Source organism: Macrosteles quadrilineatus, unplaced genomic scaffold, assembly GCF_028750875.1.
Source record: "Macrosteles quadrilineatus isolate MER2022 unplaced genomic scaffold, UCM_ALF_1.0 Scaffold_8__2_contigs__length_117827958, whole genome shotgun sequence".
NCBI lineage: Eukaryota > Metazoa > Arthropoda > Insecta > Hemiptera > Cicadellidae > Macrosteles > Macrosteles quadrilineatus.
In genome coordinates, this window is record NW_026542601.1 from 93,445,736 (window position 1) to 93,472,628 (window position 26,893).

The following is a 26,893-nucleotide window of genomic DNA, read 5'->3' on the forward strand; positions in this document are numbered from 1 at the left end:
AAATTTTAAAATTAATTATAAGTAATCATTAATTTATTATAATTTTATCTTATATAGTTTTTTTTAATATCAGCAAGTCTGGTTGGTTAGGTTATGTTATGACAGTTTTATTTTAAAATTAAAAATTTATTTTATAATTTTAAAACAATATTTTATAATTAAAAAGTTAATTTTATAACTAAAAATAAATAAATAATTTAAATTTTTTCAACTTAGCAGTTCTAGCGGCGAACGCTGAAACTACAAGTTATGTTAGCCTTAGTCCCTCCCGTGTGCCCCACCGGCCGTGGTACCGGTCTCTGATTCCGAATCCAGTACGAATCTAGTCTCTCAGCTCGGTCTCGGTCTCAGTCTCACTCTCACTCAAGTTTGTTGTTTGTTTGTTTGTTTTGTCGTTTTGTCTAGTCTGTCAAGTCAAAAACAAAACATAAGACGGACGACAAGAATGTAATAAGCATGTCCATTTATTTGTCTAGGGTTTACTAATTTAATTCAAGATATATAATTTACACTGGAAGAAATTTTTTTCATTAATATATTTTAGATTTAGTTTTTTATAGCCGATATTGATATTATCTTAGTTTAACTTACACCGGTAACTTAAATCTATATAACAATGAAGAGGTCATGTACTTCGGAAGGAGAAGAGAATGTTGAGAAAAAGTCAAAGGAGTAAGTATAAATACTTTATAAGCTATTTACAATGTACATAGACTTAGACTTAGTTGTTGTCAAAGGAGCCGAAGCCCCCAGACGGCCACCCGGTCTATTACATGACCCGGGACCCATGGTGCCAGCCGGAGCTTGCGCACCGACCTTGACAACACCATAGGTGGATGGCTTAAGGCCATCAGGCTCACTGGCTGCCAAAGCAACCCTTCGGAAAGAGGGTTGCCCCTCAATCCTAACCAGGGATACCGGTTACTTGGTCTCACGTACCCTCCAAATGGGTTCCCCCAGGGCTGAAACCCCGACGGACCATAATGGAGTCCATGGACGCAACACAGTGCAAGCGACACTCGGGACCAATCTAATCCCTGACAGGCCAAAACCCGCCATCAAAGCCAAGAGAAAGGGGACTCCCCTATTTCCACCACTACCCGATCGAGGCCATCCCATTCACTGGGAAACCAGGGGTAACCAGGGCGATAGATCCCCAGGTACCCCTAGCGGGCTTGATCCCAGCACCAGATCTACCTACTTCATTTGCCCATCTGACCCAACATCACTGCCGGGCCATCAGGGTTTCCCAAACGGAGGCAGGTATAGAAGTGGGACCCACCCGGATGAACCTATCCACCAAAGGTGGCGACACCTTTAACTCAATTGAGGTTCCATGGAGAACCCCCCACACTCTCGGGAACCATACTTACCCACCGGTCTCAGAGACAGGGGTAAGCTAATGGAGTGTGACCACCAACCGTTACCCTCACACAGCAGAAAGTTCTGTTCCCATAGAGTGTCCCCGTGAGATTACGGACCACTCGCCCATTTTCACCTTCCAGGAAAAGGTACTTCCAAAGTCGAGGATTTGCCACATACAATGTCGGTCGCATACAACAAACCGGTCGAAGCCCAAAGAACCACAGCCACAGGCAGATTAGAGATTGATGGCACACTACCACCTCTCTGAGAGCTGAACACCCCACCATCCTGGATGGAGGAATATCACTGGGTACTCTCCCCGTAGGGGCTGGCTTGTCCACGTTACAATGTACAGTAAGTTATCTGCATGTCAAAACAAATTGAAACTTATGAACATGGCTCTGAGTTAGGGATGAGCATCGATAGGTAACCATTGATGGCCATCTCGCTCATTAAATGATGGATTCTTTGAATGAGTTATATGTCCCTGTTTGGATGTACCGGCTGCCTAATGGAATATAACACAGTCTCACTGTCACTACTCCTTCCACGGCTTTACAATAAGTTTAAACTAGGCATAACCATTTTGACACCATGATAGGCACTACCCCGGCCTTGACTATTCAAATATCGTTAATTGTGTTAATTTAACTTAGTTTAGTAGAAAACTGTATTAAATGGAGAAACCGTTGGGATAAATAAATAAATATCTTGTAAAACGGGGAACTGCAAGTGCGCATAAGGATCATCTGTCTACTGGGCGGACGAGTGTGTTGACAACCTCTAGCTGGACATCTGGTGGTTTGATATCGATCAGCCGATAATCAAAAATAGTTAATAATGTCGTAAGTTTTAATATATTCACTATCAGATCAATGTAATTAAATATTAGAATAGGTAACTTACGGTATATATTAAAATACGTAGCTGCCTATTTTATGCTAGTGTTTTGTCTAACTTATTTGCATTGAATTAGTTAAAAATTCAATTAAATTTGTATGCTTTATGCATACAAAAACATATGTCAAGCACATTCGTTTCTTATCAGTAAGTGAATTGTGGATATAGTAAGTTATGTCCGTACCATCAACCGGGTATAGCCAACACCCTATTACGTGAAGGGAAAATGTCAAAACTGGCCACACTGTAAGTTAACTTACTACTCCAACTGTTGAGTGTCAAATATAAAAGCTGAAAATACGAGAAACATTTTGTTTAGGCCTACATTCATTTAGCTTAACAAAATATTTTTTATCTAGATTCTGAATTGAACATTTTTGTTTATTAACAGCATGTGCCCGTTCTATGTACCCTGAAAATACAATGATACCCTGAGTACTGGGAATCTTGATGTCAGTTGAAACCTTAAGTACTATAGTCTTCGCCACCCTAACTTGAGGCAGCCCAAACTGACCTGCAGGACAATTAACAGCTGGTCCTGCACCACTATTTTACAATCCTATTAGCGACGCTTCCGTGGACGCCCTGGTTCAATATTAATATTAATAAAATTATAATCTGATATAGTAATTTATTCATTTACATTAATAACATAGGCCTAAATTTAGCAATTATTTCTGTTTTCGTCCCATCTGAAACGGATAATTTTTATGGGTTTTGAGCTAGGCCTATTAAATAAAATACATACAACATTAGTATAAACCGTAAACATTGTCCAGTTTAGATAGAACAAATCAGAAATGTTTATTAGGTAAATCAACCTATTAGGAAACATCGGTACTTTGGTATTATCCAGACCACCCTTATTTATACAGCGCGCCGCGGTGGTTATGTTAGGTTGGGTTCTCATAAATGGGAAGAACATACTTTAATTGACTTATCCAAATTTGACATTATTACAATTAGCGGCCTTTGAGTTCTGCCTCCCAGAAGGCAGCGATGTTGGCGAGCATTAAGTTGAATGCGTCGCCGCCTCTACTGCCACACCAGTGACAGGTGATGCACGCGCTCCAGTCAAAACCTAACCTTGGCCTACTTGGAGGGGATTTGGCGAGCTTAAGGATGACTAATATGGAAGTGTTTGATTCATAATGAAACGAGAAAAGTCCTACAAACATATATTTATGATAACCCAAACTAACATAACCGCCGCAGTGCGCTGTATAGGCCTAAGGGTGGCCTTCGGATAATACCAAAGTACCAAAACATCTTAGAAGCATAGGGAGGTCACAGAGAGACCAATGTAGGTTCTGCAAAAACGAGGAGGAAACCTCTGAACACTTATGGTTGGACTGTCCGGAGGTGTCCCAAAAATGGGTGGAAATCTCTAGAACGGAACCTATAGGGATGAGGAAATTTGGCCTCTCACAGCTCCTAGGCTATGCTAAAAGCCTAGGACTGTCAGACTGAGTTAAGGGTTGCTACAATAGGTCAACAGGAAGGGGGAAATTATCCCAACCCCCACAAAAAAAAGTGCAGTCTTCTCAGTGGAAACTCTCAATACCGCCGCGGCAAAAAAAAGCAAGCCAATTTCGAAGCAAAATCAAAGTTATTGACTATTTTTTTTTCACTGTAATTGAGAAGTTTATCATGAGTATGCACCTGAGGGACAAAACATTGCTAAAGAGTACTACTTAGATGTTCTACGCCACATGCGCAATGCAGTGCGTCGCAAGCATCCCGATTTGTTGGCCACAAATTCTTGGTGGCTTCATCAGGACAATGCTCCAGTGCATTCTTCCATTTTTTTTTTACCAAAACTTGGCATTCCTGTGCTATGCCAGCACAGGAGCTGTGGTACTCACCGGATATGGCAACCTGTGACTTCTGGCTGTTCCCTACCTTAGAGTTCCAGGCTTGTTTCCAAAAGTGGCAGGATCGTTGGATTAAGTGTGTGAAGTCCCAAGGGGACTATTTTGAGAGGAGATCAGATTTTAAAATACATTGATCAATAAATTACCTATGCTTTACCTGAACAAGGTCGGATACTTTTTAATCAGACGCCAATGAAAACAAATCTTTTAACACTGTTGTAATAAGATTTACTTTACTACTTAGGCCTATTTATCGGGTCTGTAGACCCCTCACTTATTTTACTTTCTAATATTTCTCCTTTGTAGTCATACACAAAATATCCAGTGAACAGCTTCTTCTCAAGTACTAGAGGTAACCATATTCGGTCGCTGGCCCACATCTTTGTGTAAGGGATTTTTTCCAAATCAAACCACTGAGGGCGCATTTCTGAAACAAAATATGTTTGATACTAAGGTAATGATTTAATAGTTAACGCTTAGATATAATTAATATAGACAAGGCCATTACAGTAATACGACATACAGATAAAGAGAGAGAATACAGATTTTATGTGTCGAGAAAAGAGTTCAAATTGAAGCAAATACATCATCGAGTTTAAATCAAAATCAAGGATAGCCTATAAGTTTCTTCAAAAGAAGCAAGAATACCCAGCGCAATGTATCTATTGTATTATAAACCGTCCTATCCAAGAAGCACATGTCCAGCAAAAAATTCAATATGTAACTTATGCAAAAAGATTGGTCTCTCTTCGAAGGTCTGCAGATCTAAAGAAGCACACCTTGAGTGCTAGTTTGCTGCTCTAGGAACCACCTGCAGATTATATTTTTTTGAATAATTAATGGTGATTTTTACATTTGGGAACCTCAAGTCTAAACAAAAAGTACCGGGTTTAAGTATTGGTGTTTCCATGTTGTCTACGGCACCGTGATAATTTCTTCAATATTCGGGGAAATTTGCCAAAAAATCTGTGATCAAATTTTATGTGCACAGTATTAATCTAAACATGCGTTTAATTCTTAATTCATTTGCTTTTTCATTTTAAAAATTGTTGTGAATGGGACGAATATGGTGGTCCAAATAGGTTTGGCACCACAAAAGCACACAAATGAAAACCTCTGCTACATTTTTTCAACATCCATTATTCATGTTCACAGTACAACAACTAAACTAATTAACCAACACAAACAAAACCCCGTACATAAAGAATACGTAGTAAAAAGTGCTGAGTGGAACATCAAAAACTTGGTTCAAACCAAGCATACCATATCAATCATATCATATCATACCAAGCATATCATTTGATAGTTGCGCATGCCCCATTCGAGCCATTCCCGCTTACAGCAAACAATCAACTTGGCAATTCTGGCCGCTTGCAGCGTAGCTTACTGCTACTGCGCCGACTACCTGCTAGGCGCGACTGTGTACGTACCCATAACAACGCGTGTTTTAATTCTACATCACAGTAAGAGAGTAAGCAGCCTGCTAGGCAACCAGCTACCTGTTCTGCTCCACTGTGTATTTAACCTTACCATACTTTTTATTTACAATCCAAACATTTGATAATTATTGAGGATTAGAGAAAATAGTATTCTCCACCTTTTCCAAATTATTTTCATATGATAGTAGGCCACAATACTGTATTCTTTTTCATATTTAAACTTGACTTAATACTTAATTTTTGTTCAACACCATTACTAAAGGCGAACTTGTCTCCAAACAATTTGATTTAAAACCAAAAATCTAGGTTTTCAATTAGATCCTTGAACAGATTGGACAGTTCTTGCCTCCAAAATAATCATAAACTAAGTACAGTACCTATTGTTCTATGCTTTTAAAGCTTATTTTAGACCAATAAAATTTATGATTTTGCATCTCGTTTTACGCAAACAAACTGGTAGTTAATGAATTGATGAATTAAATAATAAAATGTTTATTTTCCACTGTATAATCTACAACATGAATAAAATACATACTTTTAATACATGAAAAATTACAAAATATAAACTACAACTAAAATAAAACAGAACCTCTCCGTATTACCTTATTTGATTTATTTTTAGAAAATCAGCAGACATAGGCAATTGCTGCCTGTGCGTCTGCTGGGTTGCTATTAAAAATTAAGTAAACCAAAATCATAATTGACTTATTTCAAAGTTAAAATAAACTGTTGCATAAAATATTAGTTTAGGGAAAATATTAGAAAATAAAATACTAATATATAATAAACCAAAAAAAATTTTAATCAGGTGGGGACTAAAATATTCCTGCTGGCTCAGGATGGAGGGGACTGGGTGGGGGTCAAACGTGCCAGTAGTCAGCTGCAATATTCATAATAACGTCGGCCGCATTCATACCAATCCTGAAGATAAATTCTTTTACTCTTAATTTGAAAACATTAAGAGAAGGTGATTCAAAAAGCTTATCATTACTAAAATGAGTAGCCTACATATTATTTCGATAGAGTATATTAGAAAAGAAAGTGTTAGTTTTAGAGAAAGTATAATTTATCTGAAGTTAAAAATGCCTACTCGTGAGGAGTAATGGTGAGTAATTCTTTGAAATAATTAGTATGATTTTTAAAGATGTTTATTAATAGGCGTTTAATGAATAGCTGTCGAATAGTGAGAATGGACGATTCCTAAAGCAGAGGCAGACAATACTAAAGCTAATTAACAGCAGTGGACCAGTGAAAAGGTCATATTGTTTTGTTGAATAGATTAATAATTCAGAAAACAAGCAAAATATAATATGTTTTAAAATTTATTTTAATCCAAATAGTTCAGAAGATTATACTTGATGTGTGAAATTTATACCAAATTGTTTATAGGTATATTTAAAATGTTCTCAATAAACACAATATCTTTCTTCATAGGCCTATGTCAATAAATAACATTCAGTAAGTTACCTTCGGTTTCTACAATATCACCAGTATAGTTTTCGCAAAGGAAGACATAATCTAGATGCATTTCCTTCTTTTCAAGCCAAGAAAAATCAAGGGTTGCAATACTATGTAGATCATTTTCTGTACACGTCAATCCACTTTCTTCTTTTAACTCCCTGTAAAATTAAGTTCCTGGTTATTGGTTTATACGTTTTGATGCCAGCTAGGTACATAATACACCTAAATACATTTCTTAAATAATAAGCCTATTGAAAAAAGAAAAATAGCTTACCTAATGGCAGCAGCTTTGATTCCCTCATGTTTTTCTATCTTCCCCCCAAAGCAGTTCCACTTCCCAGCACCTCTCCCTCTTTTTTTGTATCCCAACAAAACTTGAGACTGTGTTTTCACTACAACTAACGAGTGATTGATATAATAACCATCTTTCCTGTCCATTTTAACTAGTCGTTGAATAACCCTTTGTATTCGATCCTACTATAAAAAGTGAGCAATTTATTTAAAAAAAAATACCATTAATTGGAAATATTTTTGCCCAACTCAATACCGGTATTAAGTAAAACCAGAAAGTCTCATCTAGTTTTGTTACAAACATTAGATTTATCATGACATCTTATCACATTCTTATCAGTGTAAATGTAACCTACATTGAGTCGGAATATGTTGGTATAATTTGGAAGATGATAGTAGGTATGTTTTTCATTTATTTAATTATTGTCTTCATCTTTTTTGTAAACAAGTAAATTACCAACAATATTGTTTCAGGGAAGAAGAGATTTCAGAAGACCAATCTAGTTCATCATCTAACCAATTGAAAAGTAAGTATTGTAAATTTGATATGTCGTGTTTAGTATCTTGACTAGTTAAGTTATTATGCAGAGTTTCGCACATGTGAATCAATAGTAGTAAAGTCCTCAACCACAAAAAGCCGTATCGGTAGTCGTTAAATAAACTAAATAAAACTAACATTTCTTTTTACGTTCAACAAGTTTTGGCCTAGCTTACTCATCTTAAGAATATGTCATTTTATTTTATTTTAAACTTACATTTTAGCAGACTTTGGTTTTAAAGATAATATACGTTCAATCCCCGGTGTATATTCAAAAAAGATTAAAACTAAATAGATTTTTTTGATTAAAATTGTGATACATACTAGGTACCCCAAATATCTTGTTTGAAATATTATTCACAGTAAGATCTATTTATTGCTCTATTTATTGTCTAGTAATTATTTTGGGTCAAAATCCGTTACAAGCCCACCACTATATTTTCCCAATAAACACTTGAATAACGAATTGTTAGGAAGTTAAGAAGAGTTCAGAATTGTAGGTGTTAAATAATAAAGAAGACACACTTCAGAGTAGGGCTTTAATTACACACAATATAAATTAAAGGAAAAATCACACATAGTTGAAACTCATGTAATAATACCTATTGAAGTGGACAAAAAGCCGCAATGTCTGAGTATTTTTTCAAAAACATTACCTTCTTGAGGAAGCCGTTTCAGCCACATGAACTCACATAAATAGCTGTCTACCATTTTCGATGGTTTCTGAAACGACGACTAAAACTAACTGGACTTAGCTACGCCCCACATTCTCTTAACTGTGTTGCTATGTGCACCACTGTCCAGATCTATGAAGTTCTCGCTGTGGTTGATAGTTTAGTGGTTGTAATTTTTGTTTGCATTTCTAATTCCATTGTATGATCGCCATTGATTGGACACGACAAGTGTCCCAGGAGCAATGCTGTCTATTATGATCGGCATTAGTGAAGCAGCTGATATGTTCTCCACAGCGTACAGGAAACATTCCTTTGTTTTGCGGCAAATGTCGCCAAAGACCCACTGTTGTTTGGGAACCCTACCAACATTTTATTTACGCTTAGCAAATACTGATTTGTCTATTTCTACTGTTAGACCGGGACCTCCTATTACAATGGGATTGGCTAATAACTTTGCTGCACTTACCTCTCGCAAATAGTTGTTCCAATCGACCACAGTGTTGTGGTTGATGCCCAGTTCGCGTTCGAAAAAATCTTGAGTAGGTAGTGAGTTTGTGGCTCAAAACCCAACCATGAATTTTCAAACCAAGTGTTACATCGTAGTTGAACATCTTGTCGGCACACATTTTTTTCCACAACGCCACCTTTCACGACTGTCAGTTACACTAAGTGTCATTTCATGTCCGTTATCGCATTGTTTTTCTTTTATTGCAATATTAGCGTTTTGAAACAAAGAAACACACCTAAAATTACACTTACACAGTTCGTACAGTTTAAATATATTGCAGGGCAAATCTATCTTACAAACACAGAGCACTGTGGCATGATTAAGTAATACAAAGACAGTGATTCATTACCTCGGGCCGCTGCTGGCGACGCTAAAGCGAACTGTTCTCTCCCAGACAGATGAGATAAGATCGACAACAATGCCATCGTAAATACCTGGAAATGATTCCACTCTACTAAAAAAGTACTCTGTCATTGAAAAACAATGTATTAACAAGTTTTGGAGTTGTGAGCACGTAACAGATTTTGACCTTATTTTGATCTTTATAGATGTGTTGGATGGAGGAGGAGAAAATGTCGACTCCAAACCAAGCTCAAATGATGAGGAAGGTATGTTTCAATCTACATTTTAAAATATATTTTTGTCAGTAGTTAAATAAAATCTCAATTTAAATTTTTATTCTATTAGTACAGTACAGTAGACTCCCTCTTATCTGGACTCCTCGGGACCGAGGCCAGTCCGGATAACGGGTTTTCCGGTTAAGCCGACGTCCCCAAAACTCGTTAAAACGGACTGTTTACTGTGATATTCGACTTAAATTTACGAGAGCATTGTATTTAGACACGTGATTACTGATGGTCTCAAATCTTTCCCACGAGAACAGTTGTTTCAGTACTGCCCACTTCCTGCCGATCTAGTCCGGTTGAACCAATGTGCTGATACAAATTGTCCGGTTAAAGAGTTGTCATTTCCGCCGTGTGTAGTCCGGTTAAACCGATGTCCGGTTAAAAGGTGTCCGGATAAGAGGGAGTCTACTGTATTTAATTAACTATTTTTTGCCAAATGCAAATTTATTACATACATGTTAAAATCTTCTTTAACATGGACATATTTAAGGTCTATGTGACACAATATTACAGATCTTAAAACTTATTTTCCTACCTGACAAAGCGGGCTTCCAGCACTGATTACAGACGGTTTCTAATTGCTGCATTTACTTACTTTTGCCGCATTCCAGTATTCTAACCAAACAACACAAAACAGCGTGCTTTTATTATGCACGTAATCTGTGTACGCTTGGAAATAGGTTGGCAACACTTAAAGATAATACGACTACAATAAGCTGTTGCAGTGTTTCCCATTTCGTTCAACGCTTGAATTTATCCTAACCTAAAACGTGTTGTTTAGTGTTTGAAAGACTAATTATTTCTATGCCTTATAATGATTGTAGGAAGAATATAATCTATAACACGAGTAAAGATTGCCTTTGCTACACTCGAGAAACTTTCCACACTCGCCTATGGCTTATGCGTAAACATTTCTCTTGTGTGCAGCAAAGTGCCACTTCGCCCACTAGTTACACAAATAACTATTCCTAACAAATGTCTACACCTAACTAAATTGATTGTAATTTGCAATTACATTTTAACATGTGTTGGGAATGTATTTGCAACCATTCAAACAAACTTCTCTTTAAGATTTATTCCATTCAGTTGGCCTAGTATTGATATAAATGACTTGGTATATTTGACTCTCAATATTCCATTTTATATTGTAAAAGTTTAGTTCAATAGTTAGTGTTCATGTAAAAGTAATTTTCTTAGAACACTGTACTCAATAAGTTAATTTCTTTACATATTTGTCTGACAATACTTTTATCTCAGTCAGGTCTATGAAAATATTTCTTTTTTATATTTGGGATTGACTGTGTTTAGAAAAGACAAAGACTGATACAGCACCAACCAATGAAGGAATTTCTGAAGGAATTTCTGAAGACCAAGCCAAGCCTACCAGTTCTGAAAACACAACATCGACCACTGTCCCAGGTATGTATACCAACTGGGGTTTATTTATACATATATAGATTTTTTTCTTTTGTCCCACCTTCATATCCCAACATTCTAGGCTCTAGCCTGGGATCATTTTTCATATTATTTCAGTCTAGGCCTCCTAGACGTTGTGGGGCCACTTAGATAAAATCCATTGGTGATTGGCGGGATATGAACCCAGGACCTTGGTAAGTTAACATTCTGTGCTCTAACCACTAGAGCAGCTCTCTCCCCTAACTAACTGGATCGCGGAGTAGCTGAATGGATACAGTGGATCACCTCTTAATCAGAAAAGAGCCAGCTTAATCTCTTCACTTACTTTGATGTTTTAGTCTTCATCTTGGATAGACACTATTGGATATATTACATTAAGATGTCAAATACATTATTAAAACCAATATTTAAATGCAACTCTAACAAATTTGCTACATGGTGATTTGAGAATATGTAGTTATTGTCATTGTCAAGGCATAAAAAAACTTCAAGCAAGTATATTGGCTTTTTCATTTCGGCTTTGTAAAGGGATTTAATATTTCAGAGGAAGGGTTTAAAACTATGACACAAAAAGCCTGCAATGAAAGCCTAAATATTTACATTGTAAATGTGTTTTATTTCAGATAATACAACAAATGAAGAAGACTGTGTTGAAGTTAAGGAAGAAGAAAAATCAGGTAAGTAAAAATTAGTTAAAAATGCTAATGAACTGGCTGAATAGCTAAGTGGTTATAGTGCAAGTCAAACACTCAAAAGATTGCTAGATGAATCCTGAGAAAATTTAGTAGCTATTTGGTGGTTTCAACCTGAATCCACCCGTCCCTGACCATTGGACTTTACACAAATGATACTGGCTTACGAAGCAGCTGATCTTAGTCAGCTACACCGATCACCTATCTCTATTCTACACTCACCCTTCACTCATATTTGGGTTAAAATATGTTGTGACTTTGAATTAGAGTTCATAATAAGCACACATTTGAAGAAACTCTTTTATTGAAAATTGTTATGATTAACTATAATAAAGTAAAATGTAAACATTGAAAAACAATTATCATCTGTCTTGACCTTATTTGAATTATTAACTAAATCATATGAAGTCAAGATAGACTAAAAGATATGACAGTCTTCCCCACTAATTAAGAACAATCGTTTTCAATCAAATCTGGTAGTCTCTAAATCTTGAGGGCATGTGACGCTTACGCTGTGGTCTGGCGTTGGTATTATCAGCTTGCTCACGATGTGGTATGACATTCTCAGCTTGAGCTCTTTCTGCTGGAGATTGTTCTTCTGGTTGCCTTGGTTTTGGAGCTGCAACTGGATCTGGATTCCTATGTATTTCTGGTCGTCTTGGAATTCTGGGAACATCAAACAACTGCGTTGGTCCGAATGTAACATTTTTCGTTTTTGGACTCTGTACCAGCGTTGGGCGTAGTTGATTGATGTGCCTCTTCAGGATTCTATCAGATGAGTCGAGAACTACGAGATAGTGTCTTTTCCCAAGCCTCTTCTTTACTTGACCAAACTGCCATATGTTTTTATTATTGATGAAAAGTTTGACCTGTACCCTCTCTCCCACATATAGTGAACGTGCAGGTGAAGACTGTGTAGTTGAAGGTTGAGGTTTGTACGGGAAAATGGCATTTAGTCTTATCCTTATTTTTCTGTGCAGGTAGAGTTCCGCCGGGGACTGACCACAAGCTAGCGGTGTTGCTCTGTACCTTTGTAAAATATTTTGAATTTTGGTTTGGATTGGAGTTTGGTCAGTTGAGACTGCTTTCAGGCGATTCTTTAGAGTTTGGATTGATCTCTCGGCTAAACCGTTTGTTGCCGGATGCCCTGGAGCGATGAATTTCTGGAAAATACCATTTGTTTTGCAGTAATTTTGAAAAATATCACTTTTGAAAATGGTAGCATTATCTGAAACGAGTACCTGAGGATATCCATGACATGAGAAAATTCCTTCTAAAAGATTAATTGTGTTCGCACTAGTAGGTGAGTCTTTGATGATTTTCACCTCCGCCCATTTAGATTTTGCATCAACACACATGAGAAAATATGTATTATCAAGCGGTCCTGCATAGTCGATATGAACCCTTTCCCAATTCTCTTGTGGTGTATCCCAGGGATGTACTGGAACTTTGGGAGGGCTGTGACGTGTGAGAGCACATTTTTCACATCCTTTGACAATACGTTCTATTTCTTTGTCGATACTGGGCCAGTAGACGTAGCGGCGGGCCAGCTGTTTCATTTTTGTTGTACCTAGGTGGGTATAATGAAGTTCATTTAAGATTGATGGTCGTAAGCTTCTTGGAATAATTACACGATCTTGGCGAAATAAAATCCCGTCAACCAATGTATATTCTGTTTCATCAGACTTGTTTTTTAGATTTTTTACAATTCTTGATAAGTCTGGATCCTTTTCTGTTTCACTCCTTATTGTTGAAGCGGTTATGTGTTCATCTGACATCTCGAAAATCATTTGTTCGTATACTTGGTTGACTTCATTGGCAATGATTTCATCAACAGTCGAATTTACTTGCTGAAGTGGAGCTCTTGAGAGGCAGTCAACATTTTCATTTTCCTTGCCAGGTTTGAATTTTAATGTGTAGTTGAACCCGGATAAGTAAGATGCATATCGGAGTAAACGTCCTGATGTCATTTGAGGGAGTGCTTTGTTGTGCTGAAAAATCCGTGAAATTGGTGCATTGTCAGTTACTAGTGTGAAGTGAGTCCCAAAAAGGTAATAGTAGAAATGTGACACGCCAAAAATAATAGCGAGGCTTTCACGGTCTAATTGACTGTAATTTCTTTCAGAAACTGTAAGAGAACGAGAAGCATATGCAATGGGCTTTTCTTCTCCTTCTGTGACATGACTAAGCACGGCTGCAAGTCCTGTAGGGCTGGCGTCTGTAGTTAGTACTAGAGGGAGAGCCGGATCGAAAGGTACGAGAACTCGATCACTGCAGAGCTCTGATTTGATTTGTAAAAATGCTGCTTCACAGGATGAATTCCATTCCCATTTCATATTTTTCTGTAACAGACGTCGCAGAGGATATGTGATAGTTGAAGCATCAGGGATGAAACGTGAGTAGTACGACACAAGTCCGAGTAGACGTTTGACCTCTTCAGTATTGGACGGGCGAGGCATCTGTTGGACTGCTTGAATTTTCGTTGGAGATTTACTAATTTTGTTGAACTCTACGACTCGTCCTAAATACTCAATTTTTTCTTGAAAAAATGAGCATTTGTTTCTGTTGACATGTAAATTGTAATCAGAGAGTCTCTGTAGACAGGCTTGTAAATTTTCACTGCATTCTTCAATGGTCGAACCATGCACAATAATGTCATCAAAATATGCTTCTGTCTTACGTAACCCCTTTAAGATCTGAGAGAGTATGCGGTTGAATTCTGATGGTGCAGTTTTGATGCCAAAACTGAGTCTATGTACTCTATAAGTACCTCTGTGAGTCGTCATTGTCTGTATCATGCTAGATTCTTCATCCACCTGGAGATGTAAATAGGCTTTGTAGAGGTCAAGTTTGCAAAAGTATTTTGAATTGCGCAAACTGTCAATAACATCATCAATACGCCTTATAGGATGATTTGCTTGAATTAGACGCTCGTTGACACCGCATTTGTAATCGACGCAGAGGCGGACACCACCGTCTGGTTTAGGAATGACAACCAGTGGCGATCCCCAATCGCTGGCCTCCACGGGTGAAATGATCCCTTCATTTTCCAGTGTGTCCAATTCCTTGTTCACTCGGTCGGTTAAAGCATGTGGGACATTTCGTTCCTTAACAAAAATAGGTTTTGCACCATTTCGAAGCTGTAATGACACTTTGAAGTCTGGAACGCATCCAATTTTCTCTTCAAAAATGTTGGAAAAAGACTGAAAAATTTCTTCAGGAGACTGGATTCTTTTGATTTGGGAAATTTGAGTGCTTTGATTTGTGTCTTCATTCAATTTGTTCAGTTCGATTCCTAGGGCTCTTATCCATTGACGTCCCAAGAGTGCTTCGTGTCCTGTTGGAACAATGAATGAAATGAAATGAAATGAAAAAATATCTTTATTCATATGGTATACAGTCGCATACATTGAATGGCGTCACTAGGCTTAAAACTAAATAAAACTAATCTACAATTCATTGAAACCATAAAGTGTTTTATCAGTTAAGAAATGTTTAAGTTTTTTTTTAAATTTGGAAATATTATCAATATTCCTCACCTCAGCTGGGAGTTTGTCCAAAAACCTTTTCCCTGCACAGGTGGTTTTTTTGTTAAAGAGCTCCAAGTTATGGACACTGACAGCAATTTCGTTTCTGTTCCGGGTAAAATAATTATGATAATCACCAAGTTTAGGGACCAAATTAGCATTAGAAAGTTTTTTTGTGTGTAAAATTGTATGAAAAACATAAATACTATACACAGTCATTATTCCCAATTTTGAAAAATATTGACGAGCGGAAGTATCCCATTCTAAATTTAACATAATTCTGATTGCACTTTTTTGAAGAGTAAGAATTCTATCCAGGTTTTGCTTAGAGGTACAGCCATAAATACTTATGCCAAAAGATATTGATGAATCGATAAAAGCAAAATAAAGAATCTTTAAGGTTTCTATTGAGCAAAATTTTGACATTCTATTAATAGCATGGATACCAGAAGTAATTTTGTTGACTACCTGGTCAACATGCTTATTCCATGTAAGATTTTTGTCTACAATTAATCCTAAAAACCTTGTTGTGGTGATTTCTTCCAATTTATTATTTTGAAATTGAATTACAGGCTGTACAATTTGTTTTCTTTTTCCTGTTGTAAAAACCATAAAATTACTTTTGCTTAAATTTAACAAGAGCTGATGAGAATTTAAAAAAGTATTTAGCATATTTAAAGTATCAGAACAATGATTTTCTAAATTTGATAAAGATGAATTGCTGATTTTAAAAGTAACATCATCAGCATACAGGCAGATATTACTACTGTGTAAACTAGTTGAAAATGGAATTGACAGATCCCTAATATAAATGAGAAATAAGATCGGTCCCAAAATAGACCCTTGGGGTACCCCATGGTGAATCTCTGTAAGAGGAGAAGATCTTGAGATTAACCTGTTATTTGTCAAATTTTTAATTTCAACGTATTGATATCTGTTAGAAATATATGATCTAAACCATTCAAACGAAATGCCATCAATGCCCAAACTTCTGATTTTATCTAAAAGAATTGTATGTGACACACTGTCAAAAGCCTTACTTAAGTCTAAAAATATGCCAACTGTTGTTTCACCTTTGTCAAGAGAGTTTATTACTGATTCTATAAAATCTATTGCTGCAGTTGTAACTGATCTTCCTGATCTGAAGCCATGCTGATTATTATCATGTAAAGAATACGTTTCCAGATAGTTCGTCAGTTGTATGTAAACTGCTTTCTCATATATTTTTGAAATGGTAGGTGGAGTTCCTCTTTGACGCAACGTCCACAGTAAGTAACATTTATTTTCACTTTCCCTTCAGGTTTGATAATATTACCTGAGTAAGTTCTGAAAGCAATGTTAGTTGTTTCCAATGGAATGTCCAATTTGAGTTTGTCGAAATCATTTTTAGCTAGAAGTGAGAATTTTGCTCCTGTGTCTACTTCGAATTGTTGTGGTTTACCATTGAGATTAACTGTGATCATGTATTTGTCTGAATCGTTATTTACTTCAAACAGATCTAGTAACTTTGGGCTTGAATTGACATTAGTTACTTTATTTAGTCCGTAATCAGAAAATTTCGATGTAGACTCTGTAGGAGAACAGCACTGGATGTAGTTGGCTACACTGGGAGAATTGATTTTCTTCTGTTCTGCGATAAGGGTCGAAATGCACACTTTAGATATGTGTCCTTGCTTGTTACATTTGTTGCACTTGAGCTTAGATTTGTCGGTGCGGCACTCGGATGCTTGGTGATTGTCTTTTCCACACCTGAAGCAAAGATTACCAATTCCAAGAGATTTCAGATCTGGACGTTTTCGAGAGCGTGAGGAGTGACCCTGTTGCTGTCTGGAAGGTCGATTACCGGTTTGGAATTGAGATTTCCTTGCTTTATGTGAAACTTTATTCACATCGTCACATATATTGAAATTTGCATTACTTGAATGTGAACGTTTAGACAATTCCCTGGATTCAATTTTTGATGCTTCGAGGGCGATTGCTCTGGTAAGGATTCCTTCAAAAGTAGTTTCAGTTGACTGTAGAATTTGTTCTCGTAGCCAGTCATCTCGCAAACCTCGAATAAACTGGGCTCTCAGGAAAACTTCGGCAATTGAAACTGTCTGGTCACATGAACACTTGACAGAAAATTCACACTCAGCAATATCACGTTGTAGGGAAGCCACGAATTCTGTTATTGATTGGTGTTCTTTTTGAAATACATTTAGAAAATAGTGTTGAGATACTACAACGTTCTTCTTAGGAATCAATAACTGCTTGAATGCTGTGATAAGCTCATCATAGTTGAGACTTTTCAATTGTTTCTCGGGGCCTAGAAAAGAATTAAGATTGTTATAATGATCACTGCCGATAGAGATGCACAGTAGCTGTCCAATCTTAGTTGAGTCTGTTAGGCCTTTCATGGTGTAATAGTTTTCAAAACGTTCTAGGTAACATGTAAATTTTTCTTTCTTTGGATCATAGTTTTCAAAAGGAGCCACATTTGAGTAGTTGACCCGAGGTATCTCAGTCTGTTGATCATTCTGTTTTAAGACAGTTTCTAATACTTCTTTAATAAACTTGTTCTGGTTTTCTTGCTGTTGTCTTTGTTGTTCTTGAAAGATAGTAAGGAATTGATTGAACTGATCTGCATTCATTTTGAATACAAAATAATTTGAACACAAATTCTGAAAAATTTAGTAATCTTACATGTAATAATTCTGTTTTTCCTTCGTCGCCAAATAATTGTTGTGACTTTGAATTAGAGTTCATAATAAGCACACATTTGAAGAAACTCTTTTATTGAAAATTGTTATGATTAACTATAATAAAGTAAAATGTAAACATTGAAAAACAATTATCATCTGTCTTGACCTTATTTGAATTATTAACTAAATCATATGAAGTCAAGATAGACTAAAAGATATGACAAAATACGTCTCTGTCTTAAGTAATAATGATGAAATAATTGCATTTCAAATTACTTTAATTAGCATCAGTTTAAACGCCAGGGCTTGCAGTAACCTTTTGAGAGCAACATAATGTAAACCAAGCATATTGTAAATTCCTTGCACTCTCTGCAGCCACAAACTTTGTCGTTTAATAAGAATTTGAAAGTTCTTGTTAATTTTTCAACTGTTTTTGTGTAATAGGTGAGAAGACCTTGCCTCAGAGATGGCAGTTGGCTCCGACCACTACCAGACAGAGATTGAACTATCTTCTGACTACGTCCAAACTGAGTGACTGTGTGGTGCAGGTTGGCAAACCTGAGGCTCAACAGGTGAGTGCCACAATACATAGGCCTAATAGTAAAAGTTTAAATAAGCAGTTACAGTACAATATAAGTAGGCTAATTATCCAAACGCCAACTACCCGAATTGCTCATGGAAAGACTTTTAAGTAAACGGTATCATCAATCTGAAACGTACTTTCTCCCATTAGCTTGTATAAACCTTTATCATGGACAAGCGGTGGGAGTAACTATGATATTTTATGAAAAAATAATCACAAAAGTTGCAAATAGTAAACTTTTCATTGTAATTTTTACATCAATAAGGGCTGCACCCTTTTGTTTAGAGTAAACAGTAAAACTTACTAAATTTGAATAGAAATCGGTCAAACGGTTTTTTTATCTTTTTTCTTCTGTTATTTTATGGAGAAATCACATAAGCTGCAATAACTTTTTTACTATAATTTTTACAGCAATGGGGATTGTACTATTTTTTGGGGGTTATAAGGGCTATGAAATACTAATACGTAATAATTTATCTTAACTACTATTAAAAATATAATTTTCTTCCTTCCCAAACAAAGAAAAATGTGTGCAATGTCAACTGAAGTAAGAAAAGTTTGGCTAATTAGTGTGAAATGTTGGCCGATCCCATCAGTTTTGGGTCCACTGCTGTCCCTTACTCTGGATTTCAATTTCATACAAATTCACATTTCTTACCATAAAATGAAATTTTGTTCAGATATTCAACCAAATTTGTTTCAGGATTTTAAACTGCACTCAGTTATCCTTGCAATGTCCAGTCCAGAGTTTGAAGACCTCCTCAGTGAATCTCTAAACATCAGTCTACCAGATGTAGAGCCAGACGTATTCAGGCAAATTTTAGAGTAAGTCACTCAATCTCAAATGTAAAAGATTAAAAGTATTATCAATTTTAATATTTTAGCCTGCTCAAGTCATAACTATTTAACACTAATACCGGAACCCTACCTAGGCTGACGTTAACCGAAACCCCCGGTCTGTGAGACCCTATTTGAAAAATAATGGACCCCGCTTAGAAACACACAAACCGAAAACCTTGGCCTGTGAGACCCCGCTTTAAAATACACTAACGCTGGGCTTCTGATACGGAAATGTTATAAACAGACAACCTGTCAAGCTCACGGCACCCATGCTAAATGAACAAACAATATATTAATAGGCAGGAAAGGAAAAGGGGGGAAGGTATTAGGGGAATGGAATCTCCCAAGTAAACAGCGTTGCCAACATGGGTTTGTGAAAATTCCCTTGGGCCTGTCAGACCGGGGTTTCAGTATTAGTGTTAAAATGTATTGAAACTTGTTGCTATGATTTTTTAATTGCAATAGGCCTAAACATTGTGTCACGCTCAGATCATTAATTAGAGCGGGACTTGTCATACCGATAAGGTAAAAGTTTAGATTCCTATATTAATTGCTCAAAACTCAATAGTATATTTCATAACAAGAGTAGAAAGTGAGTCATTGAATATTCGAGACTATGTAAAATTCATTTGAATTCAAAGGGCATATCAGTAGGTACATCGTTAAAATATGTGGCAAGAGAACTTTTCCCTCAAATTTCCATTTAAAATTGTCGCATCTATCACATTTCTCATCAGTTTCTAAAGTTTCATCACAATCGGTTAGCCGGTTTGGTAACTCGTAATGAACAAACAAACGACAAACATAAATTGGATTTGATATATACCGGTATAGATACATTTATTGATGAACTGATAGATTTATACGTAGTGTATTGTATTGACACTATTCGTTTATTGTGTACAGATTGATTAAGGATAATGTTCATATCAGCTGATTGCCTCTTATTATTTTCTTACAAATTTTGTTTATTTTTATTGCAGCCTATTTTGGCTCCGTGGACGGTAGGCGTATACATCTGCCGATTATTACAACATCTATTGTTATAGTTTATTATATTTAATAATAATAATAATCTTTATTGTCATTCAGCAACATAAAATTACAATAGACAACGTCAGAAATCAGGACACAAATATGACATCATGCTTAAATCTATATCACCTTAAGAAGCATTGAACATTTTGTTGCATAAACTGTACATACAGGCCTAATATTTAAATTTAAAATTCTAAGATTGAATGCTCTAACACAAATTTATAAAAAACTTAAGTAAATAATGCTTCAAAACTAAACAATTTTGTAAATATTCAGAAAATTTGCAAAAAGATTTTTGGTCATGCAGGCTGCCTCCTAGTGGCCAATAGTGTTAAGAGGTCAGAGTAATTATTTGTGTTTAAAAAATCGTCTATAGAAAAAAAGGCTTTGCTAATTAGCCATCTTGATAATGTTGATTTGAAAAGGTTTATGTTATCAATTTCTCTAAATGGAATGGGCAGTTTATTGAAAAGTTGTAATTGTAAATATTTATGGCTTTTTGTGAATTTTGAAAGTCTAACTGGTGGGATGTACAGGTTGTTTGATTGTCTAGTTGAGTGGTTATGTATTGAGTGACATTTAGTAAAATTTGTAATGTTTTGTTTAACATAGACTAAATTATTAAAAATATAAATACTTGGAATTGTCATTATATTATTATTTATAAAGAAAGGTTTGCAGTTGACTTTATTTGGTATATCAAACATGATCCTCAGGGCTTTTCTTTGCCAAGTAAACACCCTGCTGGCCCCACAGCTATTTCCCCAGAGAATATTTCCATATAATAAGTGTGTATGAAATAAACTATGGTAAACAGAAAGAAGTGTGTGATTAGATACACAGTTTTTTAGTTTTTGCAATAAAAAACAAACTCGTGACAACTTAGATATTACATTGTTGGTATGTTCTTCCCATGTTAATTTTTTATCTAAGAAAATACCTAGCAATTTAACAAAATCTGGATTTTCAATTTGGTTTCTACGTAGTGTAAAACATATTTTCTCTGTCTTATCACTATTAATTTCAAGAAAATTACTCTTAAACCAATTATTACCAATATCGATCATGTTATCAATTCCACGGATTGCTGTGTTAAGATTGTCAGAAGGCCAAATAAACGATGTGTCGTCTGCATATAGAACTGTTTTACAAGGCATAGCATTTGGCAAATCATTAATATATAATATAAACAATACTGGCCCAAGTACTGACCCCTGTGGCACCCCAGCAAGAACCTCTTTAAAAGCTGATGTTTGTTTACCGGAAGCTACATATTGTTGTCTGCCACAAAGGTAGGTTTAAAAAAAAATTAGTTCCTGGTGTTTTATACCATAAAAATCCAATTTCTGCAAAAGTATGGTGTGCAGAACTGAGTCAAAGGCCCTGCTGAGATCCACAAAGGCCAGACTCAGATAGTTGCCAGATTCAAATGTATCCAGAATATCTGACACTATGGATTCAACGGCTAAAGTTGTGGAGTATCCGGGTCGAAAGCCAAATTGATTGCTATTCAGAATTTTGTTATTTGATAAAAAATCAAAAAGCTGTATTTTAACACAATTTTCAATTATTTTTGAAAAAACTGGAACCATTGAAATGGGACGATAATTGGAAACAGAAGATATATCTCCTTTCTTGAAAATTGGCACTGTTTTGCATATTTTCAGACAACTTGGAAATGTGGAATTTAATAAGGCAATATTAACTAAGTAAGTTAAGGGTTCTAGAATGTATGGAGCTATATATTTGACAATTTTGTTAGAAAAGCCATAAAAATCTTCAGAGTTAGAGGAACTAAGTGATCTTATAACTTTTAAAATTTCAATTGATGTTACCGGCTTCCAGGAAAAATTGGTATTAGAAACATTTTCCTTATCTAAAAAGTTGTAAAAATTTAACCCACTTCCCCCTCCATTAGAGAACTTGTCTAAAATTTGTTTTCCTACATCAATGTAATAGTCATTAAATTCGTCAGCTGTAATTGGTGGATCCGACTTTTCACTTTTAAAAAATAAACCACTTTCTGACTTAACAACTTTCCATGCAGCCTTACATTTGTTTTGTGAACTATTAATAAATTCCTCATTATATTCTATCTTAGCGGTTTTAATTCTAGTTTTATATTTGTTTTTGTAAGATGATAGACATTTTTTTAGGATGTCATTGTTTTGATAAGCTGGTATTTTAGTCAAATCCTTGAGGAGTAACAGAGTATCCTTCATTTTCTTAAGTGACTCATCAAACCACAGGTTATTTTTTGAACTAACTTTGTAGTCCCTTCTTACTCTCTTAGATAGTCTAGGACAGTGATAGTTGTAACAATTCTGAATACAGTCAATGAAACATTTAAAAGCAACATTAACATCAGCAATCTGAAAAACCGGCTCCCAATTGATGACACTTAAACTATACAAAAACATATTAATCCTTTCTTTTGTTAACAATCTAAAATAAACTTCTTTGACTATATCAGGCACATATAAACAAACTACTTGAAAATGCAAAATGTAAAATAGGGTGATCAGATATTTGTTCTTTCAAAACTTTACACTGAAATAAGTTTGGCTCAATGTTAGTTGCAATATTGTCAATACATTTGTTCCCTTTGGTTGGGTATTTAAAGATGTAATATAAATTGAACGATTTTAAGACATTGACAAGCATTTTTGTGGGATTATCATTCTTTAAAAAATCAACATTAAAATCTGCTCCTAAAATTAATTTACAAGATGGTTTTTTTTGTAAAACAAATGTTAAAAGGCTCTCTAATTGATTAAAAAATAAATTACAATCAGAATCGGGGGTTCTGTACAGAGATATCAAAGTTACATTGAAATCATTAATGTAAGTACGTGATGCTTCTAATGAGCCAGTGTGAACAAGGTGTGAAATATCTATCCTATCATATGAAATATTTGTACTTAAAATGATTGAAGAGCCTCCATGGGGATCACCCTCTCTGCAAAAGGAATCTGCGAGAGTATAACCTTGGGGAATATACAGCCTAATTTCATCTCTAAGAAGCCAATGTTCATTCAATAATGCAATGTTGCAATGGGATTCCTCTAATACTAAAGCCAATTCACTTAACTTATTCCTTAAAGATTGTACATTTACATGAATTAAATTTAAATTAAATTTATTGGAGCTACATCTGGGATTATTTGTGACAGGGCCTAATGCAGTGGAGGATCCCCTATTAGAGTATCTCCTAAAAAATGAGAGTTTACATTTTCTAAAACACTAGCACTGGTTTCACTTTCATTAACACTTTCGGTACACAGTGACACAGAAGGTTGTTGAGGGGCTGTTGATGATGAAGTATCGGCTGCCTCTGATTTGACAACATTAATCATCGTAAAAACGGTCTTTTAATCAATTATATCTTTAACCGCTGTACAGGAATGTTTTTCTAGAGAAGAATAAAAATAAAAATAAAGAAAAAAATAATATTTTGAACAAACGTTTTGCATATGTCAACTATTTAGAACATTTTATAAATTACAGATGTAAAAAAGACATATATTTTTTTATAATTTTGCTGTCTGTAGGCCTATACATATAGGCCGTCCGGGAAGGGTTAAAGTAATGAACATAAAAAATATGATCTTCCATTTAGAAACACCCTGTATAAATGTGAACCCATGACAGTTACACATTACAGATACATCTACCTGGACTATGTGAACCTGTGGAATGTAGAGAAGACACAAGCCTTGTACAGAGCCTCAGTCAAGTTCAAGCTACCTCACCTATGTGAGAAGGCTGTGGAGTATATGATGGCAAAGATGAGTCTAGATAGTATCTGGCCTATACTGGAGGCTGCCATAGCAACACAGGACCAGATACTGACGGATGAGTGTAACAAGGTAGGTCCCATCTTCACATCTCAGGACTGTTTTACAAATTACTTCAGGCTAGGGCTAGAGGGTTGTGGCATTATCACTGAGATAAAATTGCTGATTGGCAAGATTTGAACCCGGGACATCGAGTATTAAAGTTCGGCGACCTACCACTAGATCAGCTCTACCGTAGAGTCGCTTCTACTGTTGCTATTCCTTGAGTTGGTATTGAAGGAAAGAGTTCCCTAGCTTATGATTACATAAAGGAAGAAGGATTCACGTAGTTTCAGGAAGTTTAACCCACAATTAATGAAGTATTTGGCTGATAAGGCTATCTTCTGAAGTATTTTTGTATACATTCCTTCTTCCTTAATGTATTGCTTGGGTTTAAAAATCTCCTTCGATATTTGCTTATGATTTGAGACACTTTTAGCACATCTCAGCTCTATCACAATTTTTTTCCGTGTCAGCTCTACCGCTGAGGATACCTTATTGCAGTATGGGCAGAACGTCTGGTATTGTAAATTATATAAATAAATACCAATATGACGAGGCTCTCACCAGACAACCTAGACTGTAGCGATGACACTGGTCGGTTAAACCTACAAATGAAGATTATTTAGGCCTTTACTGTAAGTGAAATTTGTAAATAAGTTGATTTTTTATAAGAACCATGTGGCCCCATTAGTATATGGTCATATATAGTTACTGTTCTAATTCTAATCCAAGAATATTAATCACACGTCTTGTTTCAACAAACTCTTATTTCAAAACTAAACCAATGTTTACAAAAACATGTTTACAAAAATCATTTGACAACAAAACATGTTCAAACACCAATAAATCATGTCACAAAAAGAACAGACTTAATACAACATCCCGCCTCAAAATGCCTTAATACAACAGTTACCTATAAAACAAGAAATATGCCTATTACCACTTGTAATAATTATTTATTCACCCTTATACTGTTGACTCACAAGAATACATATAGGCCTAAAAGATGATAAGTGGTGATGGATTTTGATTGGACACACCAATCATCAATAGACCTAATAGGTGAATGACAAGATTCTCAAGGGTATCCCTACTTATGTACTTGTTTTTTAGGTAATTTAGTAAAACATATGATGCTGATCGTAAAGTTACCTACATATGGTTTCAATTGAAAGATGTATGATTAAATTAAATTAAAATAATTGTATATTCAAATAAAGCAATTAAGATGAAACCATGAAACCTAATAAATATTTGTTAAAATTAACTGAGTGATTATGCTATGCAAATACTTCGGCATTGTTTCAATTATCAACTTCTTTTTCAATGTTGTATTATGATGCAACAGATACTTCTTATTCCTGTGTATTTTTCCACAGTTTTTCAAGAAGAACATAACAAATCTGCTGAAGCACCCCAAGTTCCCCACTGTAGACAGTTCTGTGGTGTCTAGTCTGGTAGCAGACAACGGCCTGGGTGTAGAGGAGGCTGATCTAGTCTTGGGGGTGAGTCGCAGGGTCCACATGAAGTCCGGGAATGGCATTTTATTTTTTGAACCTATTTAAATTTATTTTTGTATCATGTAAATTTCTAGTTTATCCCTTATTGATCAGAAAGACTAATTTTGGATAATCTTAATCAGTTAGGTGACTAGATGTACTGCCTGCAGTGCAGTATCTTACAAAGATAAATTGTACATTATTTTTCCAGCGTAGAAACTCTACAGTAGGCTACCGTTGTTTGTACAGCAACACTAGTATAGTAGTAACTGTAGTGCATAACAGTAATAGTACTGGCCAAAAACTTATTTTTCACAAACAGTTTTGTTTATTTTGGTGGTGCATGGTGGTGATACCTTGTGAGTAGTTTCAAATCTGATATAATTCCAAACAGCAATGCTCCACCACATAGTCATCGTAAGCCTATATTTAAGAAATTGTCTGTGATGCCCTTAACCTGTATTTATATCTTTCAATGTCTGTTATATGTTAAAAACAACTGTGATATTTTACTTTGTAATAAGGATGTGCACAAGTATGCCACAAGGAATTGTAATAATTTAAGAATAGATCAGTGCCTTTATGCCACCACTCAAGGTAGCTTCAAATATACCGCTACCAAATTGTACAACAAGTTACCAGTTAAAGTTAAAAAGTTACCATTAAATGTTTTAAAGTAGCTATCAAGAAAATTCTACTAAAAAACTGTTTTTATAAAATAGAAGATTATTTTGCCTCAACCTTAGATTAGTTTTAAGTTGTACTATATTGTTGACGCAGCCTATACACTATTGTACTTTTCAATATACAATTTGTGTCTATGGAATAAAGATGATTTGATTCCAAGCTGTTGGGAAGTAGCTGCAATGGCCAACTTAATACACAGAGAAAGGCAGCCAGTTTCACTGGAGTCGTGAGTGTCAGAGACAGTTAATGTTTAAACAATTCCACGTTTTTAATGTCAATGACAAAACTTACTCACCAAAAGTTGAGGAAAAAACCTACACTGTCTAACGACTGTAGGTTTTTTTTCATGGTTTTATTTTTTATTCTGAATGAGTCTTTTGCACGAGTTTTTAAGATTCAATGGAATGCATAT

At 35.5% G+C, this 26,893-nt stretch overlaps 1 protein-coding gene across 1 annotated transcript; it reads left to right on the forward strand.

Annotated features, from left to right (window-relative positions):
- Positions 1-443: 443 nt before the first annotated feature.
- Positions 444-26,728, forward strand: LOC129000577 (BTB/POZ domain-containing protein 3-like). Its single transcript, XM_054427538.1, has 10 exons — positions 444-672; positions 7,805-7,857; positions 9,599-9,658; positions 10,985-11,095; positions 11,716-11,769; positions 18,440-18,567; positions 19,282-19,403; positions 24,121-24,325; positions 25,675-25,800; positions 26,642-26,728. The coding sequence occupies exons 1-10, from the start codon at positions 617-619 to the stop codon at positions 26,726-26,728; spliced, it is 1,002 nt and encodes a 333-aa protein (XP_054283513.1). The 5' UTR covers positions 444-616.
- The last annotated feature ends 165 nt before the right edge of the window (positions 26,729-26,893 follow it).